A 24,224-nucleotide genomic window follows, 5' to 3' on the forward strand; every position below is an offset into this window, starting at 1 on the left:
TGATAATCAATTGATGATAAATAATAAATTGTGTGTGCGTGTATGTGTACCCTCAGAGTGAGGCAAAAGTAGGTTTACAGTTGTGAATATGTGAAACACAGTTTATCTTATATTGTTATTAATTATTGTATTATTTTCCATATAAACAACTATAAACCTACTTTTGCCCCACCCTGTGTATACATTTCCTAACTCTGTGTATTAACAGGGTTTAGATATAATGACACCCTAGTAGCAATGAGCCTACTTAGCACTCAGTTCTTGGTTTCTCAATGTCATTTTCCACTAAAATGACATTGACCTTCTTGGAGAATTGTCTAACTTCAGAGCTGGGGCAGAGAAAATGCAAGATGAGCCTGGAAAATCTTGCTGAACAAGAAAGAAGTGCTCAAAAAATTATGGGGACATTTCCGAAAGATAGCATGAAGGATTCCCAGTGGCCAAATGTGAAACAATTTGAGCTCAACTGATGCTAAAAATGGTAAGTTAGAGTTTAACAGGAACGAGATCCAGTCAATCCTCATTATTTGCAGATTCAGTATTTGCAAATTCACCTGCTCGCTAGACTGTATCTGTAACCATAAAATCAATACTAGCAGCACATGGCCAATCGAGGACATGCATAAAACAGCAAGACTTGGGAGTCGCGGGATGCACATTCTTGGCTGAGGTTGCACAAGGCCCTCTTGTTTCAGCTCTCACACTGTAGACAAGCGTCCTTTTCACAATACATTGTTACATTTTTTGCATTTTTGTGCTTTTGGTCATTTCATTGTTTAAAATGCCCTGCCACCCCCAAGCATAGGGCTGAAGTGCTGCGTAGTGTTTCTAAGAGCAAGAGGCTGGGGCAGGCCTCCCAGAGAAAGTGCGTGTGTTAGATAAGCTTCTCTCAGGCAGGAGGTACAGTGCTGCTGGCCACGGGTTCAATGTGAATGAATCAACAACGTATATTCCATAAGGTGTCGCTGAACAGAAACACACATCAAGCAAGGTTGCGGGTTGGTGGGTTGCCCGCGATGTTGTGGCAGGAATCCAGCCCTGTGTCTCCCCTGGAGCCATGCTTCAGTCTTGGCTACATCAGTGCTCGTGGTGACTCTATAGAACACAACTTCTGCTAATAATGAGAACTGACAGCGAAGTACCTATAAATTATTTATCGCTTTATCGTTGTGATTTACTATCCACTTTACAGTGGAGAAACCAGGCAGATACATCCTCATCCAAGTGATGGAAGTTCACCTAACTGGTTGCAAGGCGAGGTCGCGCTGTGTGGCCTCTGTCACAGGGTGCTGAGCACAGCACCGTTCCAGTGGTATGTCTACGAAAGGGCATTAAATTAGGGGGTGACGTCATTAAAGCCAAGTTGAACAATATCCATAAAGTTATTGCCTTAGGCTTTTTAAAAAGATAAAGGTCATAAAAGACACACACAAAAAAAGATGAGAACCTTATCCAGAATAACAGAGATGAAAAAGACACTAAAACTTGTACTTTTGGATTGGATCTTGGACATAAAGGGCAGTTGGGATAATGGGCGACATGTGAGTGGGACCTGTGGTCTGAGTGATAACCTGGGATCGATGTGAACTTCCTGACTTTGCTGGCTGCCCTGTGGTCACACAGGAGCATGTCCTTGTACTGAGGAAACACACATGAGAGTATTAGCGGGCAGTAGAGCATCATGTCTTCAATTTCTCAGGTGGGTCAAAATGTCAGCAATTGGAGAATTTGGGGTGGAGGGTACACAGGCATTCTGCGTGCTGCTTCTGTGGCTTTTACGTAAATCCAAAATTATTTCAGAAACACAAAGTTCTAAAACCTAAGTCAGCAAAGAGGTTGCTAAATCCATCCATTTGCAGCCAGATACCTCGTTTTTATGCTGCAAGACATGATTAGATAAGTTTCTTGGTGTCACTTATAACTGTGTCATTGTAAAATCAAAGATGCAGCAAAACACAGGATGAAGGAGAGATGAAATCTTGACAGTGATCACTGAAAGCTAAGACATCCTACCCTAAGGGCAAGCTGACACGAAAACCTCCAGGCTTTTAGTTTAGTCACCATGGTGTGTGACCACCACCTCTATCTAGTTTCAAAACATACGTTTTCATTGTAAATAAATATAAGCATTTATGTTCAGGAATGAGGTTGAAATTTAGCCTTATTGAATGTAAATATACTTTTACCTACTTTCAAATTTTCTACCAGGAGCATACATTACTTTTATATGCTATGAACAACCCCCAAAAAACTGCAATTCTAAAGGGATGCAGCAACGTGTAACCCTCCAAGACAGGGGTGGGGAACCTTTTTTCTGTCAAGGGCCATTTGGATACTTGTAACATTACTCACAGGCCATACACAATTATCAGCTTAAAAGTTAGCCTGCCATATTTGGTCAAAGATTTAATTAACTCCCCCTAATGCCTTGGCAGAGCCAGACCAAATGATGTCTCGGGCCTTACACAGCCCCCGGGCTGGATGTTCCCCATCCCTGCTCCAAGAGAAGTCGTCTCTGATGCAGACAGCTAACTTAGAAACTCCTTCCTCCTCCTCTTTCAACCTTCCTTAGGATGCACGTCTCCACTTATATTTTACTAGAGGCCCAGTGCACAACATTCATGCACTGGGGGGGGGGGGGCTGTCCCTCAGCCCAGCCTGCACCCTCTCGCAGCCTGGAACCCCTCGGGGGATGACTGCCTGTCGCCGCTGAGCTCAACAGCCATGAGCCCAGCTTCTGGCTGAGCGACACTCCCACAGGGGAAGCGCACTGACCACCAGGGGGCAGCTCCTGAGTTGAGCATCTACCCCCTGGTGGTCATTGCACATTATAGCGACCGGTCATTCTACTGTTTGGTCGATTTGCATATTAGGGTTTTATTATATAGGATTATGCCTATTTTCCCTTCAACCTCCCTTTAAGGACAAGGACTTTTCATATATGTATCCTGGGTTCTTCATTTCTACAGTAGTTGCTCAATAAAGATATTTGTGAAAGAGAAAAAGAAACAAAGAAATAGAGAAGCTTTCTTAGGATAGGTATTGCCAGCCATCTAGCTCAATAATTAGAATGATATTTGGGAGCAGTCTCTTCCCTTCCTAAAAGTCTTACATAATGCCAATTTCTTAAATAAAAGTAAAATGTGAGGGAAGTGTCACTTGAACAAGCACATAAAAGTGGCTTAACTGGACTAAGTCAAACATGACATAGAATTCATACTGGGCCCAAAAAGACCAATAGTAAAAATGGAAACACCAAGAGTGGGGGTCCTTGTTATATAAAAGGTTGACAAATTATAAAATAGCATGATATGGTCAGAAGACAGGTGCTTTGCAAAGCACATGGGCAAGACCCAAGGCCTCAGCCTCGAGGGTGGGGAGAGGGAAGATGAGATGGAGAGAACACCATACAATAATTGTAGCAGTCAGGCCGGGTGGGAGTCCACAGTGGCTGTAATACCTAAGTTATGATATTAATCATATAATAAAATTATATGGGGGTTTTTCTGTATTTCACAATGTTTTGACATAAAAATCTTGCTGACTAGAAAGAAATGAACTACCAATTATCAGAAATAGCCAGGGCTCCGCTGGGAACACATAGTCCCAATCACCAACTTGTCTAACTCACACACACCCAGCCAGTATTTCCCCTGCCCTAATTCACCCAGGGCCAGGTCCCAGACAACTAGAGACACCCTGCAGCCCAGAGCCCACTGGATTATTCACTCCGCCCTGCCTTGTCTTCCCATGGACACCTCAATAAAGCGGTGGTCCTGGCTTCCCCCCAACTCCTGTTTTTTGTTTCCCAACCACACCTGGTGCTTCCCTGTGGCCCTGCATGGCATGGCATGACTCTTCTCTTGTAAGCAATAATCTATAATAATAAAAGCATAATGGCTAATTAGACCGGACGTCCTTTCAGACGACCTTCCAGATGAGGCCGGGGCTGCAAGGGAAGCCCGGGTCCCGGCAGCCAGGGGAAGGAAGGCCTACTCTTGCACAAATTTCGTGCATCAGACCTCTAGTGTAAGTAATAAATCTTCTTTCAATGACACTGACCTTCCATATATATATATATATATATTCAGAGAGGAAGGGAGAGGGAGAGAGAGAAACATCAATGACGAGAGAATCATTGATTGGCTATCTCCTGCACGCCCCCTACTGGGGATCAAGCCCGCAACCCAGGCATGTGCTCTTGACCAGAATCAAACCAGGGACCCTTCAGTCTCCAGGCCAACGCTCTATCCACTGAGCCAAACCAGCCAGGGCAACGACACTGACCTTTCCCTGACCTCATTCATTCAGTCTCCTCCATAAATTCTAATTCTAATTCTAAAACCAATTCCGTATCACCTCTCCACGAAATCCCTTGATCCCCTTCCTTCATAAGCACTCAACATGAGTATTTAATTTTTCCTCTACCTCAGATCTTTAAGTTTTTACTACTTGTATACTTTTAAGCCTTCTGGGGCATCGGTGAGCAGGTGGAAACATACCATCCCCATGCAGTGGACACCTCCACAACTCCCCGGAGGGCCTGTGGGTCTTGCGCCACCCCGTGCGTTTCATGGGCATAGCGCAGATGCGACTTTCTGATGCCCGTTACCCAGAAGCATCAAACTATTTTCAGTCTTGTCTTCCTGTAAAAGCAAAACCAACGTGGCTCTTCATACGTAACATGGCCGAATAGGACCCAACTGTCCTGTCCATTCTCTCTTCATCCATTTCATTCTTGCTCATTTTCTTTGAAACTAATTATGCCCTGGGCTCCCCATGAAAGCATGCCAATTTCTCCTGCCCATCCACAACACGTGGGCCAAGGCCTTTCCTGCTGCAGGGGGAGCTCCTGAGATACTTATCTGCAGACAATGAACAGAAAGGGAAGCCACTGGGGCCACCAATCCATCATTGGTGGTTGCTGGCTACAGTAATCTGCGCCCTTAAATCCAGCACTAATGAGTATTTCTATATATTGTCCCAGGTAGGTGCCATCCAACGAGTAAACCCACAATCCATTTGCACTGAGTATAAAGGAAGTGCTTTCTTTTTTTAGGAATTCTTTGCCAGGCCTGTTACCATTTACCTTTTCCCTCATAAGCTGTAGGTCCAAATCTAAAGGTTTAGCTTCTCACAAGAAAACATGTGCACATACACATAAATGTAAAAAGGAAATGAAACAAAGCATCAGAGGTAAATAAGGTGTAAGTAGAGCAGAACATCAAAACCAGAGCAAAGAATTGAACTTGTCTATCAGACCCTCCCTGGGCTTCAAATTTGACTCCAAAGCAAAAGGCCGTCATTAGCAGAAACACTCTGACTTCTTCATGGAAAGAAGTTTGCCCAAGTTCTAGGGCAGTGATTCTCACAGTGTGGTCTCTGGACCACCAGTGCCAGTATCACTTGGGAACCTGCTAAACATGCATGTTCTCAGGCTCCACCCCAGGCCACCTGGATCGGACACTCTGAGTTTGAAGAAGCCCACACGGTGTGTCCGCAGGCTAAGCTGAAGAACCACTGTTCTCAAGCAATAGGGTTATATATGAGGGGCACTGAGCCATGCTTCTATGGCAAACTGGGAAATTCAAGCACCAGCTTTCATAGAAGCTGCAAACATAAAACTGAAGCGCAATTTGGCAAAGGAACTTTGCAAGAGGGCTAAAGGCAGGAGGCTCTTGGCCATCCCTCTTCGCTGAATCAAGGATTGACCCCAGCGTAGTCCATACTATGCTAGTTTTTAAATGCTGAGCCACATGCAATAGTTCCGATGTTCTTGGGTAACTCCGATTGAGAACTGATCCCTTCTGCCCCTCTCAACTAGTTCCTCTCCCCACGACCTGAGGTTAAAACCCTGAAACCACCCTTGGCACCTCCCTCACCATCATTCCCGTATCAGTTGCCACATCCTACAGACACAATCTCTTCCTTCCTTCCTCATTGTTAGGATGCACTACCTCTGGCCTTTCCTGTGTGGACACGTTTTCTGAAATATATTGCTACTAGAGGCCTGATGCATGAAAATTTATACAAGAGTAGGCCTTCCTTCCCCAGGCTGCCGGCACCAGCTTCCCTCTGGCACCTGGGACCCGGGCTTTCCTCCTCCGGCCACCGGCAGGCACCCAGGACCCAGGTTGCTTCCCTCTGGCCCCAGCTTCGTCAGGAAGGATGTCCGGAATGACATCCAGAAGACGTCTGGTCTAATTAGCATATTACCCTTTTTTTATTATAGTGTTTTTTTTCATAGCTTGAAGCAAACGGCCTGCACCTGCAGAATTTAAGATACACTCCCCAACCGTCTGCCTGACCAAGTTGTGCACCCACCATACATCCTGCTATCTTCCAAGGATGTCCTGTTGTTCAGGCAGCTCCCCCCACTGGCTGGTGCAACCCTGACCCAGTCCCTGTATAAGAGAACATAAACATTCCCTCAGCACTGACACTGATATACTGGTCTCAGCCCGCTGTGAGAGAATGCAATAAAATATCTTAAAAACTCTCCCAGCGTCTCTTGACCTGGCTCCTGTCGGCGTGGACCTAACACTTATCATTCAATAATTCATTCCTCAAATATGTAGAGTATCTACCAGGGGGTGTAAATTCATCAGGGAACATGATGAACAAAAAAATTCTTTTCCTGCCCTAACTGGTTTGGCTCAGCGATAGAGCATCGGCCTGCAGACTCAAGGGTCCCAGGTTTAATTCCGGTCAAGGGCATGTACCTTGGTTGTGGGCACATCCCCAGTAGGAGGTGTGCAGGAGGCAGCTGATTGATGTTTCTCTCTCATCGATGTTTCTAACTCTATCCCTCTCCCTTCCTCTCTGTAAAAAATCAATAAAACATATTTTTTTAAAAATTCCTTTCCTTCATTAAGCTTCCTTTCTCATTGCAGAGATAATAACATAAATAAGTAAAATACACAGTATATTAGATAGTGATGACTGTTGAGGTAATAGAGGAGGAAAGGCGATAGGAGTTTGGAGAGGAGGGTGGAGATTTTTAGATAGGATGGCTAAGCAAGGCCTCCCTGAAAAGGGACCCTCTGAGTTACATCCCGAAGGTGTGAGGGGACTGAGGGGAGAGCCTTCCCAGCACAGGAGCGGCAGGTGCAAAGGCCCTGAGTGAGAAGATGCCTGGCGCGTCTGAGGACTATTCCTCAATGTGGTTGGAGCCAAATAAACAAATGGGACTCCAATAGAGAGATGGGGCCAAACAGGTAACCAGGGATCAGGTCATAGCCCCAGTAGGTGGCATCGGGAAGGAACTTTTCTGTGAGTGGCGTGGGAGACCACAGGGGCTTTGAGCCGAGGAGTGGTATTTTAACAGGATCCTCCTGGCTGTTGAGTTGAAGGCAACGGAAAGGGGCCAGGATAGAAGAGGGAGACCAGTTTAGAGGCTTCTGTCCTTTCCTTCTCTACTCGTCATCTACTTCTCAAAACCATTATCACCTCTCACTTCGACTGTGTCCAAGCTTTCTGCCTGGACCCCCTCCTTCCATTCCACTCCTTCCTCTCCATAAGTCATCTGCCCAGAGGAGGGCTGCTGAGGTCCGCTCAGACCGCCCCACCGCCCGTTAGGGATGACTTCCGTTACAGGCCAGAACTCCAGCTCTCCACACACCATATGGCCCTACCTCATCTTCTGAACCTCATCTCCCAGGCCTCGGCCACGCATATCCACCCACCAACCACAATGCACGTATTCAGCACTTTCAAACACATCTGCGCAGTCTAAGCTTGCCTTTGCTCTCCCACCACCCCCTCCACTTACTGAAATTCTCCATCTTCCAAGGTTCATGAAAGCTTCCCTGATCCCTCAACAACATGTTCCCCCGCCTGCCTGTGAACCTCACGCCAGTGTGTCCAGCCTCCCTTGTGGTCTTTATATATTCCCACCTGTGCCTGTCCTGCCTCCCTCGGTGGGCTGTAAGCTCCCGGAGGGCAAGCCTGGCTCCCTATCTTCACATCTGGCACAGCGCAGAGGACAGCATCTTCTATAGAGGGAAGAGCTGCTTAAATAATGACGACAGCCCCGCCGGCATGGCTCAGTGGTTGAGTGTCGACTTATGAACCAGGAGGTCACGATTTGATTCCCCGTCAGGGCACATGCTTGGGTTGCAGGCTCATTCCCCAGTAGGGGGTGTGCAGGAGGCAGCTGATCAATGATTCTCTCTCATCATTGATGTTTCTCTCTCTCTTTCCCTCCCTCCCTCCTTCTCCCTTCCACTCTGCTATCAATAAAAAATATTTTTTTAAAATAATAATGACAACATAATCCCTTAGTGATCAAATTTCTGTAACTTTCAATGGTCTCTTTAAATCCACTCATCACCTCAGAGTAACTCTTTATGTAGTTAGTATTGCAAACATATCACACTCTAGCACAAAGTTTGGCAGAGAAAAATGTGTTATATTTTCCGCTTATTCATAATGCTAAGCAATTAAGCTTAAAAATATAAAAGTGGACACAAAAAATAAAATTGTCCTTGTGATTAACTGCCACCAAACATTTTCCATTGAGGAAGATAAACAGTTAAATTTGGAAGACTAAAATGCTGGATTTTGAAACTCTGAAAAATTGATCCACTTAAATATTTTAAGTGTTTCTTTTTATTGATAAGAGTTTGATGCAATCAATGCTAGTCTCCTTATGGATAGGTGACGCAGACACTAAAAATTCTACTTTTCTCCTTTGTGGTGTTTTAAAACAGTCTTATTCCTGCATAATTTATAACGAGAATCAAGAAACACCGAGTCAGATCTTCCCAATGTCTATCATTACAACGTGGAGGCGGGGTGGAAAGTATAGTACGTTTTCTTCTAGTATTCTGTGTGGCAGAACTTTCCATAAGGGTGCCATTCAGTATGGCCCAAATAATTTTCTTTTTAAGGAAGTATTAACTGAGCTTTCTTTCCACCTCCTCTCTGAAGAAGCTAATATTAGTATCCAAATTCTATATACTGTGTGGGGCAAAGTTAGGTTTACAGTTGTTCATATGAAAAATAATACAATTAATAAGTATACAAGAATAAACATTGTGTTTCCCATATTCACAACTATAAACCTACTTTTGCCCCACCCTGTATAAAGACCCTAAAAAGCCCTGCCCCAGAAAATAGAACGAGGGAGCCCAGCTAGTGTGACTCCGTGGTTGGGTGTCAACCCATGTACCAAGAGGTCACAGTTTGATTCCCGGTCAGGGCACACGCTGGGGTTGCGGGCTCGATCCTCATTAGGGAGTGTGTAGGAGACAGCCAATAGATGTTTCTCTCTCATCAATGTTTCTATCTCTTCTCCCTTCCTCTCTCTCTAAAAATCAATAAAAATACATTTTTTAAAGAAAGAACAAGGGATAAGAGGATCTGGGAATCAATCTCAGATTTAACTCAAAGGAAATCTTAGTAACCATTCTTTAATTTAAGAACTCAATAATGAATGATGGCTTTGTAACAGGAATTATGTTAACAATGAAATGATTCCCCCCACATTTTTATTTGTTCTTTTGAAAATCAGTTTAAATATTAGATTATAGGTCTGATTTCATTTCCCATAGGTGTAGGTATTAGGTACTCTAAAGGAAGTCAATACGTGCAAGATAAACATGAATTAACTTTATATATTCTAACAGAACATTATTTCAATATTAGCAACATCATTTGAATCATTTTTAGCAGAACATTTTCACTTTATCAGCCCATTAAAATAGGATTCCTTTTCCACAGGAAAAGGTGCCTCTTGAGGTTCCAGTCTAGATACAATGAGGGAATCCAGGACAAGTGGAAGTAATGAAAGGAACCAGCTCTATGTCTGAATCAGGAGGTTTGGCCGCAGAAGTGACATCAGTCATCAGCATTAAGGCAGAAAGTAGGGTGAGAAAGCTGAGGACTTATCAGAGATACTGACAAGAAAATCAGAATAGAAACAGATGTTATAAGACTCCTCTTACTCTTTCTTTTAAGAGAAAATATCCTGAACCATGAAACTGAGCATCGAAAAGATGACAGGAAGCCACCCCGAGCAGCACAAGAAGACACCCAATAAAACAGAGCATAGATTCCATTCTGAAAAATAATTTTAAAATTTTGTGATGACTTTTATCACTTTTGAACCTGCCTGCCTAAGTGCATGTCCCCCCTAAAAGCAGGTCCTGAGATAAGGATTCAAGTCCAAGTTGTTTATTTGGGAGATTCAGAAAACACGGGACAGGGAATGTGGACATGGTGCTGGGGCGGTGAGGATGAATTGTCTGGCCCGTGAGCTGGGCGATCATCAGCCATGGTTAAGACTGCTTTGCGGGGGGGAGGCCAGGTGTTCATTCCTTGGCACTTGAACCTGTCTCAAGCAGGAGCCCAGCAGTGTCCCTGCCTACAAAGAAAACCTTCAGGCACATGATGTAGGTACTGGCAGATGGCCTCCACCAGGAAGACAGGAAGGACCCGAGGGAGGATGGGGCCCCAACAGCATAGTCTACACTGCATCCCCCAGAAGAAGGCTGTTCCCATCAACAATAGTTTCCGCTGTTGGTATTTGGTATCAATCTTCTCTCTCTTTTCTCTACTATACAGTACAGCATATATTTCAGGTCATCTATGCCTAAGCTATCAAACATACAGTTTTAGCTTACCTACGTCTTTAGTTCTCCCCTTGAACCTACTTTACACACTCCGTAAGTTAAGATTCTGAGTCTATTCCTGTATGGTAAATTCTTTAACATCAACCTTGATCTCAACTAATTTTTTTTAAAATCACTCTTTTGGTAGCAACCATAATAGTCCATAACAACATACATGGAAAATGATGGGCTGGTCCACGGGGTAAGAGCTCAGGCATCCAGAGAATTCTTTATGTTTTGAGAGTAGAAGTCATTTTGGCAGCCCCAAAACATACATTGTCGGAAAAGGATGATGGGGGTGGGGAGGCCAATCTACAACCTCACAGGAAAGAAGCATGTCCAGTGAAATGTCACCTGGCTTGCTTTGAACAAATGCGGGCATTGAAAATAATCCGATCTAAACGTTATTGTTCTTAGGCTGCAGGAATAGTTCCATAAAATATGAGCAACTTTTTCTAGGCCCAGCAGGTATCTCTTTGCTTTCCTGTGTACGTGGTCAACGTGAGGTGATAATGTGCCTAGGTCAGTGGTCGGCAAACTCATTAGTCAACAGAGCCAAATATCAACAGTACAACGATTGAAATTTCTTTTGAGAGCCAAATTTTTTAAACTTAAACTATATAGGTAGGTACATTGTTATTAACTTAATTAGGGTACTCCTAAGCTGGCCTTTGCTAAAAACGTCCTCAATCTGATTGAGGTACGTTCACTGAGGTCAGGAAATAGCAGAAGCTAATGGGAGTGCAGCACTGTAGGTTTTCTGGATTAAAGGGATTTCTTGCCACTCACCAGATATACTGACGGCTGGACAAAGACGGGCTGGTTGAGATTCAGCTAAATAGGTCAGGTGTGAGATTGCCTAATCTAGCTATAATGAGTCATTATTTTTAAGAGAAATAAAAATGAAAAAACAAACCAGCACACATCACTGAAACGTTCTGGATGTTTTTGCGCTGGGTTGGGAGGCCCACCCCTAGTTGCCTTCTCTCTGTCCACTTACAAGCACTTGGCTGAGCCACTGTTGAATGAGATCCCTGTCCAGGGCTAGGTTTTACGTTTATAGAAGGATCAGGCCAAAATACCAAACCCACCATTCCCCTGACACAAACCATCCATTATATAATGCAATAAGTATTTTTAAAAATCAGATATCTCTAAATATAGTAAATGATATATAGAACTGTATCTTTGGATATAAATCAGTGCTAAATCAATGTTTCTCAATCTGTGCGGAACAATCATTTTATTATTATTATTTCCAGTCTATCATGTACTGATATTTTTTGCAAAATCCATTAAAAAATGAAGAAAATAAATGTTTAGCCCAACTGGCATGGCTCAGTGGTTGAACGTTGACCTATGAACAAGAGATCACGGATCGATTCCAGCTCAGGGCACATGCCCAGGTTGCAGGCTCAACCCCCAGTGTAGGGCATGCAGGAGGCAGCCAATCAATGATTCTCTCTCATCATTGATGTTTCTATCTCTTTCTCCCTCTCCCTTCCAATCTGAATTCAATATTTTTTAAAAGAAAAGAAATTGTTAAAAATATATACAAAATATAAGCCCAATTTTTTATTATCTCTGTTATATTCAACAGGCATAAAATGACTCTGTCAAATTTCTTTAAAAGTTTCCCAATGCTTACTCTCAATTTCGGCACTGATCTCATCTCAGACCAGTAACAGCTGTGGGCAGCACTGGCCTGGGACCACAGTCTGAGTCACACTGATTGGAATAAATATGTGCCCGGTACTTCCAAAGACATACTTTACCTCTGATATTCTTTCCAAATCCCATAGGAGAAACTTTTTTGTCCACGTGCTCATGATTGTTTGATTTCTCCTTCATAATGTCGTCATCGCTAACAGCAGGAACAGAACATTTTTTCTTTTTCTTCTTGTGTCGAGGCGGAAGCTTTTTTGGAAAAGTAAACATTGGGAATATCACAAGAAGCATTGCAACGGCACAAAGGAGGAATCCACTCCACCTAAAAAATTGGGAAATGTGAATAGCATTTATGGCTTTTGCATTGTGAGTGAGAACAAATTAGCAAAGTAGAAGTTTGTGGTGATAAAATTCTCCAGGAAAAAAACCTTTGACCTTCATCAATTGTTAAACAGTAGGGGGTTGAACAAACTAAGAAAATATAGGAATCCTCCCTTTCTGTGGGGTAAATGAGAAATCCACCCAATAATTATATGCATGATAAACATTATAATAAGCAACCTAGAATTCAAGTATTTTTAAGCACATATGTGTTAGTTCTGCTACAATGTATATTTTATAATAAACCAATAACTCAAATTTAATAGAAAAATAGTACAGATTCTATAGCATGCTTTGTGGACACTTTTTTCTTAGAAGAAAAGCATTACTATCTCATGTAGAATGTATTGCTGATTGGCACTCAAATATTTTTCTGCAAACACTTAATATATTGAACAATATTAATGTACTGATATTAAGCTGGTCTTCTCCATACTTAGCCACCAATGACATTTCATTTGATCCTTACTTCAAGAACTACAACCTAGTTACAAGTGAGCTAAATATATACCTCCAAGAAATGCAAGAATGTATATAATTAAGTGTTAGATCAGGTGGAATAGAGCATGAATCCTATAAAAGTTCAGAGAGAGGAAATGTGTGTCCGAAAGTTACTTAGGGGATGTAGAATTGAGTGTTGTAGAACCGAGACTGTCTTTGAACTCATCTGAGGTTGCCATGCTGCAGAAACTAGGAAGCATATACAGAGTAGAAGTCAACTTCGAGCCCTGCAGTAGAGTTCCGTGTTTATGGTCTTAGGCTTCTTGCTTGCATAATACTCCAGGGGCAATCCCTCAGTCCCCTTTCGACCTTTTCTTAGCAAATAGCCCCTGGTCCTACCCAACAGAGCAGCTCTTTCCCACTAGGATTCCTCAACTCTGAACTGTGTCCTTAAGGCTTCCAAGTTCAAGAATGCTCAAACTCCATCCTCTGCAGCAACACCCTATCGGTTGTAACCAGAATGCAAGCAGCATTCTAAGCATGAGTGTTGGATGCAACCCAGTGAGAATATAGATCAATTGCAAAGTGAAAATTCATTTATAAAAGCAGTGTCTCAATCACAGTGCTGTTAGTTGCTAAAGGTCGTAGGTTAGCTGAGAGAATCATTCCTAGAACAGGTCATTAATAATCCAGTGTGCTATTTTAAAATATATTTAAAGTCACATCAAGTAAAGATTTTAGGACAATCAGCAAGTGGCTTTATTTTCAGAAGATTGCTCAGGACAGACTTGTCACAATCTCAGTTATTCAGAATATAATCATGACCCCAGTGCCTGACACAGATTTGGGTACTGAAAATATGTCTTGAATAAATACATTGAATGGAATAGGTTTTTTTAAAAATAAAGTCATTTGTCTGTAGGGAACATAGCTACTATAATATCTAGCCCTTTTAGTAGTTGGCTGCTCACGAGGCCTTCACTAACCTGGCCCTGCTCATCAACCTTTCTTGAAACTCTTTCTGCAAACGTGACATTCAGTCTCCCCAACCTTCAGTTCCCTAGACCTCTCGTGCTCTCTCCACAAGAGGGCAGGCAGCGTAGCAAAGGGACAGTTCTTGAGCTGTGGTTTCAGACAGACCTGGGTTTTTATCCGGTCTTTACCGCTCACTAGCTCTAAGATCCTAGGGAACTTAATTTTGCTTTTCTGAACCCACTTTCTCATCTGAAAGAGGAGTAATAAGAACTGTTTTGGAGTGGGGACTCTTTCCCCCTCCCCACGTGGGAGTCTGTACTTGTTCTTCAATAAATTTCCACCTTAAAAAAATAATAATAAAATAAAAAATAAATTTCCACCTTTGCTATACAAAAAAATAAATAAATAAACTCTTTTGGATTCATCAAAATCAATAAGCCAACATACAAAATGAACCTAACAAAATGCCTGCCCCGTCAGCAATCAATTTAGAGTAGCTCATTTTGTTTGTTTGCATGTAGATCTGCACGCAGGCTCCCACACCCCCAGCCAGAGCCACTGCCTTAAAATTATACGCAAACATTAAAGATGCACTCATAGTAGTCCAGAGTGAGAGTAAATATAGAAGAAGGGGAAGAATTATAGTGAATAAACAGTATAAATGTTTGGGGACATTCCTAAGCAGAGCAAAGCAGCCTACATTCCTCATGATCCACAGTAACAAATCATCGTTAGCACATGACATAATGGTGGTGCTAAAGAGAACCCTGAGAAAAGGCGGCTAAGACAAGAGAGTGCGCATCATGTGTTGGGAAAACAAACATAAGAAAGAGTCAAAATTGAAAAGCCAGGGTTCTTCAGTCTTTTTTATGAATCATTACTCAGAGCAGACTGTTCACTAAAAGGGTCAGTGAAGTATATTGACTAAGACCTCCACCCTGACTCAGTTTATCCCAGCTCTCACCGACTCTGAGGTTTGGGGGAAGTTATTCAAATCACTGAGCATCAGTTTTCCTTGTGGTTGTTATAAGGCTTAAATGAAAAGTGTGTAAAGCTCTTAGTATAATGCTTGACACAGAGAAAGCGCCTAATAAATGTTAGCATTATTCATTTATTCATTCCTTCACTCTTTCAGCATTTATTTATTGAAAAATATATCATTGTGCTAGGCATGGGATAAAATAACATTGTGTCAAATAACTATGTCTTTGCTCAAGATGGAAGTCTTACAAACAGGGCTACTCAATAAACAAAATTCATTTTTAAATTTCTATATTGAGGAATTTTATCATTTGTAGAACTAATAATGGGCCATTCAAATGAATAAAACTACTTGAACATTGATGAAATACAAAGGAATGAATAATAACTAAAACATCATATAGCAAGAACTATTTAGAGCTCTACATACATAGACTCATTCATGCCTCACAACAACCCGGTGAAGTAGGTACTGTAACTATTTCCCATTTTATGGGCTTAAAAAACAATAGCAACAACTGAGACACAGAGAAGTTGAGTAACCTCCCCAAGGTCACACAGCTATTCAGCACCCAGGGGACTGTGGGTTTAAAGTATGGGTTCACTCTTAATCACTCCACTTTGCAAACAACGGGGTTGATGTCTACTAGGAAACTTTCTAAAGACAGCATAAAGCACTGGAAAGCTGAAAGTTCCTGCCGCCTTCTTTCTCTCAGCCCTCTCGTTCATCCTCTCTCACCACCAGATGTCCCCTACTGTTCTTCATATGAACATCTACACAGAACACAGATCATACATTGCATGTTGATAAAAAAAATGGTTTAATAATCTAGTTTTCTGAGAACAAAACAAAAAGGCTCTTATTCTGATTTATTTCAAAACTGCAAACAAAACAGTGGTTGAGACCAAAACTTTCACTATCAGTCAAGCACTGAAAACTCCTGTGTTATTCCCCTCATGCTGACAAGGGAACTTCCTTTGGTATAATTTCAAAATTCTACCAAGCCAGGCTCATCTAGACCTTAGCACTTCCATCTTCAGAGAGCATTACTTATGAAAATAAGAAGTGTTCTGTAACCTAATTAATAGTTTTAACTGCTTTGAAAATAAATAGTGTGAAGCATTATTCCCACATACCTCAGAGTTATGAGGTTATTATCTTGTAATGAAGCACAGAGCACAGTTCTCTAAGAAATTCTTTAGAAACTAATTACTCGACACTCATGTCTGATACTGCAGTATTCTCCTTGGTATAAAATGAACATTTCTCATCAGCGATCACCTATTACTAATGCATGTCAAATGAATCTAGGACAATACTTTTTGGTGCTTACAATCATGAAAAAAGAACTCACGTCAAAGTGGAGGGCTGTGAAGGACTTGAACAAATCCCTGGCTATCTGAATAAATAAGTGGAGTCCTTATTCTCTAAGTCCTCAACATGACTTACTTGACAAGACAGCTAAGGGTTTGCAAGTGAGCGAGTAACTAACTCTCCAGCACCCATGGGGACAAACTACTCCCAAGTGAAAGGATTCACTGCATGTGACGATGGGAAAGTAGAGCTAGATTTCTGGGCAGTGAGGAGAGGGTTGACAAAGCACAAACACAATATAATAAGAAAGTGGGGAGGGGCGACCTTAAAGGCACAGAAAAGATCATGAAAGCTTTGATTCAAGGACACAGGAAAGTCCCAGCACAGCCATTTCACCCTTTTCCTCCATTCTGCTATTAAGGAACCAACAGTCTCTATCCTGAAAAATGGGGATTAAGCTGTTATTCCCAAACCGTCTGTATCAGTTTCCTATTGCTGCTATAACAAATTACACAAATGTATTATCTTATAGTCCGGGAGGTCAGACGTCTAAAATGGGTGGGCAAGGCTGTGTTCCTCCAGGAGGCTCTCGGAAGCACCTACCTCTTTGCCTGTCCAGCTTCCAGAGCCCACCTTCACTCCGTGGCCTGTGGTCCCTTCCTCCCTCTTCAAAGCACATGACGCCAGCCTCTGCCTCAGTCACCATGTCACCTCTTCTTACTCAGACCTCCCTGCCTCCTTCTCTTCCTTATAAAGACCCTTGTGATTATATTGGGTCCACCAGGATCATCCAGGATATTCCCCCATCTCAAGATCCTTAACTTAACCACACCTACAAAGTCCCCTTTGCCAGGAAAAGGTGACACATTCCTAAATTCCGGGGGTTGGACATAGATAACTTTGAGGGATTATTATTTTGCCTACTACCCCCTCCTCAGTGACTTTTGGTTGTTTTTCATATTCCCCCTGGGGAAGTTTTTATGTTAACTACAAGGGTACTGTGACTCTATCGTTAATCATAAGTGAAATGAAAAATTTAGTAAACAGTTCTTACCAGTTTCCAATGAAACGAGGGTCATTCTGGTCAAGTTGAACAGGATTTCTGGGATCAACATAAAAACCAATAAGAAGTCCACCTAATAAGTATCCCACTGCAGGACCAAGAGCTCCCATGACATACATGATGGCTGAGAAGACAGAAGGGGAAATGTGAAATGCAGCGGCATGTCCTGACGCTCCAGTCGTCTAATTTCAGTCAGACCGTGCAGAAGTCGCAGTTCAACCCAGCTAACAACTTCCAAACAGAGAGTGAAAAGATTCGCTCTTTAGAGAACTTTAGAGATTGTGTCTATGTTGACATTTGGGTTTCAAATCATGTCCTTTATTTAACTGTTGCCTGTTGTACGCTTAGAGCATGCAAATCATTTGAAGAACTTTTCGGTTGATTTTGTTTTATTTTTTAATATAAGTGCTCAGGACATACCCCACACCCACACAGTTTTCATTTCTGAAAGTACAGACATGGGCCTCTTAGAGCATGCAAATCACTTGAAGAACTTTTTGGTTGATTTTATTTTTTAATATAAGTGCTCAGGACATACCCAGACCCACACAGTTTTCATTTCTGAAAGTACAGACATGGGTGGTTCGTGAAGTGGTCATTGAATAACCAAGAGAATATAATAGGTAGTCTCAACAGTATGGAAAGGGGGGAAAAGTAGATGTCTCTTGTCACAGCTACAAGATTCTAACAGGTTAAGGGAATTCAAGGCCAGATTTTACTAGAAGCTGGGTTCAGTTGGATTGGCAAACCTTCTGAATCACCCTCAAATCACTCATATTTTCAAATCACCACTTTAGAATCAAAGATCTCACAATGAGTTTGGTTTACTGTTAACTGAGGAATCTTACTTAGAGGTTACTAAATCTCCTTAAATGGCCTGAGTTAGAACCCAAGCGGAAAGCACCAACCCACAGCTGAATTAGAAAATAATTTTTAAAGCACATGTCCAAATGGGCAGGGGCTGGGGTCTTACTGTCGGTAGATCAGAAAGGTTGTCATTCTATTCAAAAAATTTCACCATTAGCCTTGCCAGCGTGGCTCAGTGGTTGAGTGTTGACCTATGAACTGGAAGGTCACGGTTCAATTCCTGGTCAGGACACATGCCCGGATTGCGGGCTCGATCTCCCGTGTGGAGCATGCAGGAGGCAGCCAATCAATGATTCTCTCTCATCATTGATGTTTCTATCTCTCTCTCCCTTCCTCTCTGAGATCAATAAAAATATATTTTTAAAAATTTTCACCATCAATATGGGCTTATAGCAAAAAGTAACAAGTCCGTTGTCCATTCTTTATATTGTTTTCATGCTGTGATTTAAAAATTTTAAGTAAATAATATTTCCCCAACTTTTAAATTTTGAGGGGGAGTATGAAATTCCTTAAAAGTCATAGAGAAATCTAGCCACACTCCAAACCCAGTGTTTGTCCTGACGAAACCCAGTTACTCGGGGTCGAATCAATCTCACTTTTCAGGAATGATAAACTCAGGTGCTACATGCTTCTCACTTCTAGCGCCATCATGCATTTTAATCGCTGAAGAAATGAGTGGTTTGCCATATCCTTTCAACAAAACTGCATTCACCAAAAGCAAACTGGAATAATCAGAATAGCTGCACCTGAATAAACATTGAATAATCCTGTCCCTGCTGTTACTTAGAGCTACAGACAGCACCTTAGCACCTGCTCTCGCTTTTCACACAATGCAGCAGAGAGCGCGCAGTGTTTGTTTATTTTACAGAACCGCCTGCTTGTAGCAATGAGACGTCAGGTTCTTGCACTTCTCCATCTGTGCGTGGAAATGCGGCCTGGAGGAGGCACACCTCAAGAGGCCAGCATTCTTTCGGAAGCCTGCTTTTCATCAAGTAAAACTCGTTTCGATAAATATCATGTTAGCCTCCCTGTCTGCAGCCTAAAACGGAACTCAAGAATAGAAAGGCCTTTTCCACACCCAGGTATTCCCGTATGCATGTGAAGATAAAATGTATGTTTACACCTCCAGGCAAACCAGCACCATGTACAACTTAAAACTGTAATGAGGCCAAAATGTGACATGAATCATCTTCCCAAAATAGTGCCTCTGGCACGAAAGAGACTTCTTACAGACCCAGGTGAGTAGGGGGCACTTCTGCCAAACGGTTTGTGCCTGGGGCACTGGGCGCAGGTCTCCCAGCGCCAGGATGCCTGTGTGGCTGTGCTGGTGAGACCCGTAGTCACCCACTGACGGGGAACCTGTGACACCTTAACTACGTCATGAGGCATGGGTGGAGCTTTTAAAAATTCAGCTGTGTCATCAGAAAAACATCTTCAGCCCTGACCGGTTTGGCTCAGTGGGTAGAGCGTCAGCCTATGGACTGAAGGGTCCCAGGTTAGATTCTGGTCAAGGGCATGTACCTTGGTTGCGGGCACATCCCCAGTAGGAGGTGTGCAGGAGGCAGCTGATTGATGTTTCTCTCTCATCAATATTTCTAGCTCTCTATCTCTGTCCCTTCCTCTCTGTAAAAAATCAATAAAATATATTTAAAAAAAGAAAAGAAAAACATCTTCATTATAAGCCCAACAATATCATTCTCATTAACAGAAATAAATATATACATGTATGTATACCTATAGAACTTGACTATATATAAATATATGTGTGTTATATATGTGTTATATTCATATATGTATAGCTATATAACTATACTATATGCTACCATATATACTGTACATACTATATACAGCATATAGTATAGTAACTATACTATATGTTACTATGTTTGTTATATGTGTATTTTATACATATATGTATATTATATGTATATGTGTATATATACACATGGCACCCCACCCCTCACCCCCTTGCTCTTTGTCACCCTACCCTGCTAGAGTTGGCACTATGGCACACAACACCATCCCACATGACATTTGTTTATTTGCTTATTGTCTGTCTCTCCCACTGGAATGTCATTTCCATGAGAACAGGGACTTTTTTTCCACTGGTGCCATGTCCATGCCTAAGCAGTGCTGACCATAAGCACTAATAAATATTGATGCATAGAGAAGGAATGAAGACATGGACTTCAATCTCGGGTGAAGTAACAAAAGCCGTCGAAGTGGATTCGTCCTTGCAACAGTGCCTCAAAGAGCCATCATGGGCGCCTGCCCCCTAGACCCCTGGGCTGCCCTGTCCCTGTGAGCCACCTTCCTCCTCCTGCCCCATGAAGTCCTCGGTTTGGCAGAGTTGGTTTCTGTGCTTTAGCCACAGAGCCTGAACTCCTACCCAGCCCACTCCAGGCCTGGCTATTACTGCCAGGCTGTCCCTGGGCCACCACCCTCCCCAGTGGGTTTCCAGAGTTCTCAGAGCCTCTTTGGAACTGGCCCAGGTTTGCGGGACCCTCATTTGAACTTGGTCTCTAATTTATCGGACTCTGTTTCCATGCTGCGCCCCACCTCCCACTCTTCCCTGCTCGCTGCCCGCTTCCTCCCGGACCTCCTGGCTCAGACCCACACGGCACAGAGTGCTGCTGGGAACTGATGCTGACAGGGGTGGGGGTTACGCGAAAAAGTTGGGCTCGGGCTCAGGACCTGGGATTGCACCCAGGACGGGTGTGCCGAGCGACGTGTCACATGCTTGCCTAAGGTCCTCAAATGACCATTCAACCCAGGCTGGGCTGCAGTGAGAGTAGGTCGCTCTCCTGAATATGTTTGGTGTCACGGTCACTGCAGATGAAAAGAGGACACGCAAAGCCGCCCACATGCCGCTGGGAAAGTACAGCAGCGGGGACGCCAGCTCCCACTCAGCTTGCATAATTCCTTGAAAATTAGCCAAGGTGCTTGAGAGCATCACATTTAGAGAACTCTTCCCTCGCTCATTCTTTCCACTCACGAGCACAGACAGAGAGGACACCTTTGATCTCAGTTATTTTGAGCAGCCATTTTTTTTCTTTTAAGTGATTCAGTCATTTTGACACAGACCTGACAGCCGAAGGACAGCTGCCTGCGCTCTATCACGTTGCTAAAACATCCAGAGAGCATCTGAGGTTCCAGATGAGACGGGAAATGATTCTTTAGGTTCAAAGTATGTTCTCCTCACTACCATAGTGAGCAATAGTTGGTTTAAACTCACTCTCTTCCTCTAGAAATATTTTCAAAGTAATTTGTACTCTAAAAGGGAACAACCAAGTACATATATAAGCAGCCGGTTGCACTTTATTCCTATCTGGGGCATGGGAGAGGGGAGGGCTTAATGAGCTGTGCCTTTAAGACATCACATTTGATCACCTGTGAGTGATTGTTGTCTATAAACTTAATCCGGTCCTCAAGAAGAACCACAAAGACAGCTATCATGAAAGCATAAAAATATATATATATGTCAAATTTTTAAAAATTACATTTTGGGGCAATATGTTTTAGTAACATTAAGTATGGATTCCCAATGCAAGAAATAATCAAAACATTAATGAATCCATGAGAAAATAACTTCACTAGTTATCAAAAAAATAGAAGCTACAAACAATGAAATACAACTCTAACCAAATAAATTAGCACCAGAGTTATAAATTTGGTACAAGCTTTTGGGCAGCAGCTCACCATATATATCATGATGACATTTCTCACTGCATTATGTATATAGGAAAGTAGAAACAATATTAATAATATTTTGAGGCATAATGCAAGTATTAATTTTAATGTTTAAGAAGAGTTTTTATGCCTTCAGGAAATACTCATGTTTATTTTTACTTTTTAAAATATACTTTTATTGATTTCAGAGAGAAAGGGAAAGGGAGAAACAGAAACATCCATGATGAGAGAGAATCACTGATTGGCTACTTCCAGCATGCCCCCCACTGGGGATCGAGCCCACAACTCAGGCACATGCCCTTGACTGGAATCAAACCTGGGACCCTTCAATCTACAAGCTGACAGCTCTATCCACTGAGCCAAACCAGCTAGAGCAGAAATACTCATTTTAAAAATTTAAGTCCATTTTTCCATTATTGGCAATTTCTCAAAGATTCGACTTATCTATATATATAAAAGCCTAATATGCAAATTGTCCCCTTGGGAGTTCCACCAGAAGACCGGGAGTTCGATTGCTCGCTATGATGTGCACTGACCACCAGGGGGCAGCACAGAATGAAGGAAGGCCCCAATCGGCCCTGATCTCTGGCCAGGCCTAGGGACCCTACCCATGTATGAATTTCGTGCACCAGGCCTCTAGTAAGAGTATAAGCCCCAAGTAATATTTTAGTGGAACTATAATTCACTATGAAATAAAATGACATCACAAATATTGTTTATTGATGTTCTTCCAGAAACTACAATAGGCACTTAACATCTTTTGTGCCATTCAACACTAACAGCTTTATGGGTAGAAAATATATTATCCTTCCCAATTTACAGATGAGAAAGCTGAGCCCTGAGATTACCAATTACCAGTAAGGGGTAGAGCCAAAATTAGAACTTGGCTCTGTCTGATACCGAAGCATTTCTGTTTATGGACACATGTCTCTAAAATACAAAAAAAGCAACAAAAGTTTAATTAGAAGTATGTAGGTCTCTACCGCTAAAGAAATTAGTCCCATAAGAGCTGAAAAATCTCGAAATATTTTGGGAATTGCTAGTAGCAGGAGTCTTAAAAGCATTCTAAATGAAACAGAAGCTCATTTTTCATCTCCAGCATCATCACTAATTGGCTGCCATATGATGGCAGAGAAATGCACATTAACTGAAAAACACATTCCAAATATGTTGTATGACACTTACTTCAATAATTACCGTGAAGACGCAGAGGAGTGTACCAGCTGCTAAGAGCAGATTAAATTTGTCTCCTGGGAAAGGTAAGTCATGCCAGGAAACACCTTCCAGGTAAACAAGCAGAGGTATGACACTCCAGTTTGCTTTCCAGGCATTCGAAGAAGCATGAGTTCCATAGGAAAGAGCCAAGTCCAGAGCAAACTTAGGCACAAGTGGAAGAAAGTCATGTGCAAATGTCCCTACACACGTTGGCATTGTCATGGCCTTCCATGCAATTTTGCAGACAGTAAAGGGATACAAACTTTTTAAGACATGTTTTATATTACCCCCTTCTTTCTATCAGTCCACTGGAGTTAGTTCTAATACAATCAGAGTGCTTACACTCACTGTAAAGCTTATTCTTATATTTAGAAAAGTGTTAGCTGTCAAAGTCTATAGTAACTGACAGAACTATTGCTAAAAGATAACACCAGAAGCCTGGCCAGTGTGGCTCAGTTGGTTGGGCATCATCCCGTGCACCAAAAGGTTGTCCGTTTGATTCTCGTTCAGGACACATGCCAGGGTTGCAGACTTGATCCCTGGTTTGATCAATGTTACCCTCTCACATCAACGTTTCTTTCTCTCTCCCTTTCTATTCCTCTCTTTCTAAAAATCAATAAAAATATTTTTTTAAAAATAAAGGATAACACTGGGCATCCTATATAATAGAAGCCTAATATGCAAATCGACCAAATGGCGGAACCGGTTGTTATGAAGTGCACTGACCACCAGGGGGCAGACGCTCAATGCAGGAGCTGCCCCCCTGGTGGTCAGTGTGCTCCCACAGGGGAGCACCGCTCAGCCAGAAGCCCTGCGCCAGGCTCATGGCTGGCGAGTGCAGCAGCAGTGGTGGGAGCCTCTCCTGCCTCCATGGCAGCGCTAAGGATGTCCCACTGCCATCAGTCGGACATCCCCCGAGGGCTACCGGACTGTGAGAGGGCACAGGCTGGGCTGAGGGACTCTCCCCCGAGTGCACAAATTTCGTGCACCAGGCCTATAGTTTATTTTATATATA

The 24,224-nt window shown here is 42.6% G+C and overlaps 1 protein-coding gene across 3 annotated transcripts in view; it reads right to left on the reverse strand.

The window, feature by feature from the left end:
• SLCO5A1 (solute carrier organic anion transporter family, member 5A1) overlaps positions 1-24,224 on the reverse strand; it is a 100,524-nt gene that overhangs the window by 45,917 nt on the left and 30,383 nt on the right. For all 3 annotated transcript variants that reach the window (XR_001362158.1, XM_005866351.2, XM_014539819.1), the window contains exons 2-3: positions 17,429-17,561; positions 12,389-12,603 (exon numbers count right to left, since the gene is read on the reverse strand). Coding sequence is in view for 2 of the 3 variants with exons in the window: in XM_005866351.2 (XP_005866413.2) it covers positions 12,389-12,603; positions 17,429-17,561 (348 nt within the window). In the remaining variant the exon portion in view is untranslated. The remainder of the gene's footprint in view (positions 1-12,388; positions 12,604-17,428; positions 17,562-24,224) is intronic.

The sequence above is a fragment of the Myotis brandtii genome, unplaced genomic scaffold (assembly GCF_000412655.1).
Source record: "Myotis brandtii unplaced genomic scaffold, ASM41265v1 scaffold23, whole genome shotgun sequence".
Classification (NCBI taxonomy): Eukaryota; Metazoa; Chordata; class Mammalia; order Chiroptera; family Vespertilionidae; genus Myotis; species Myotis brandtii.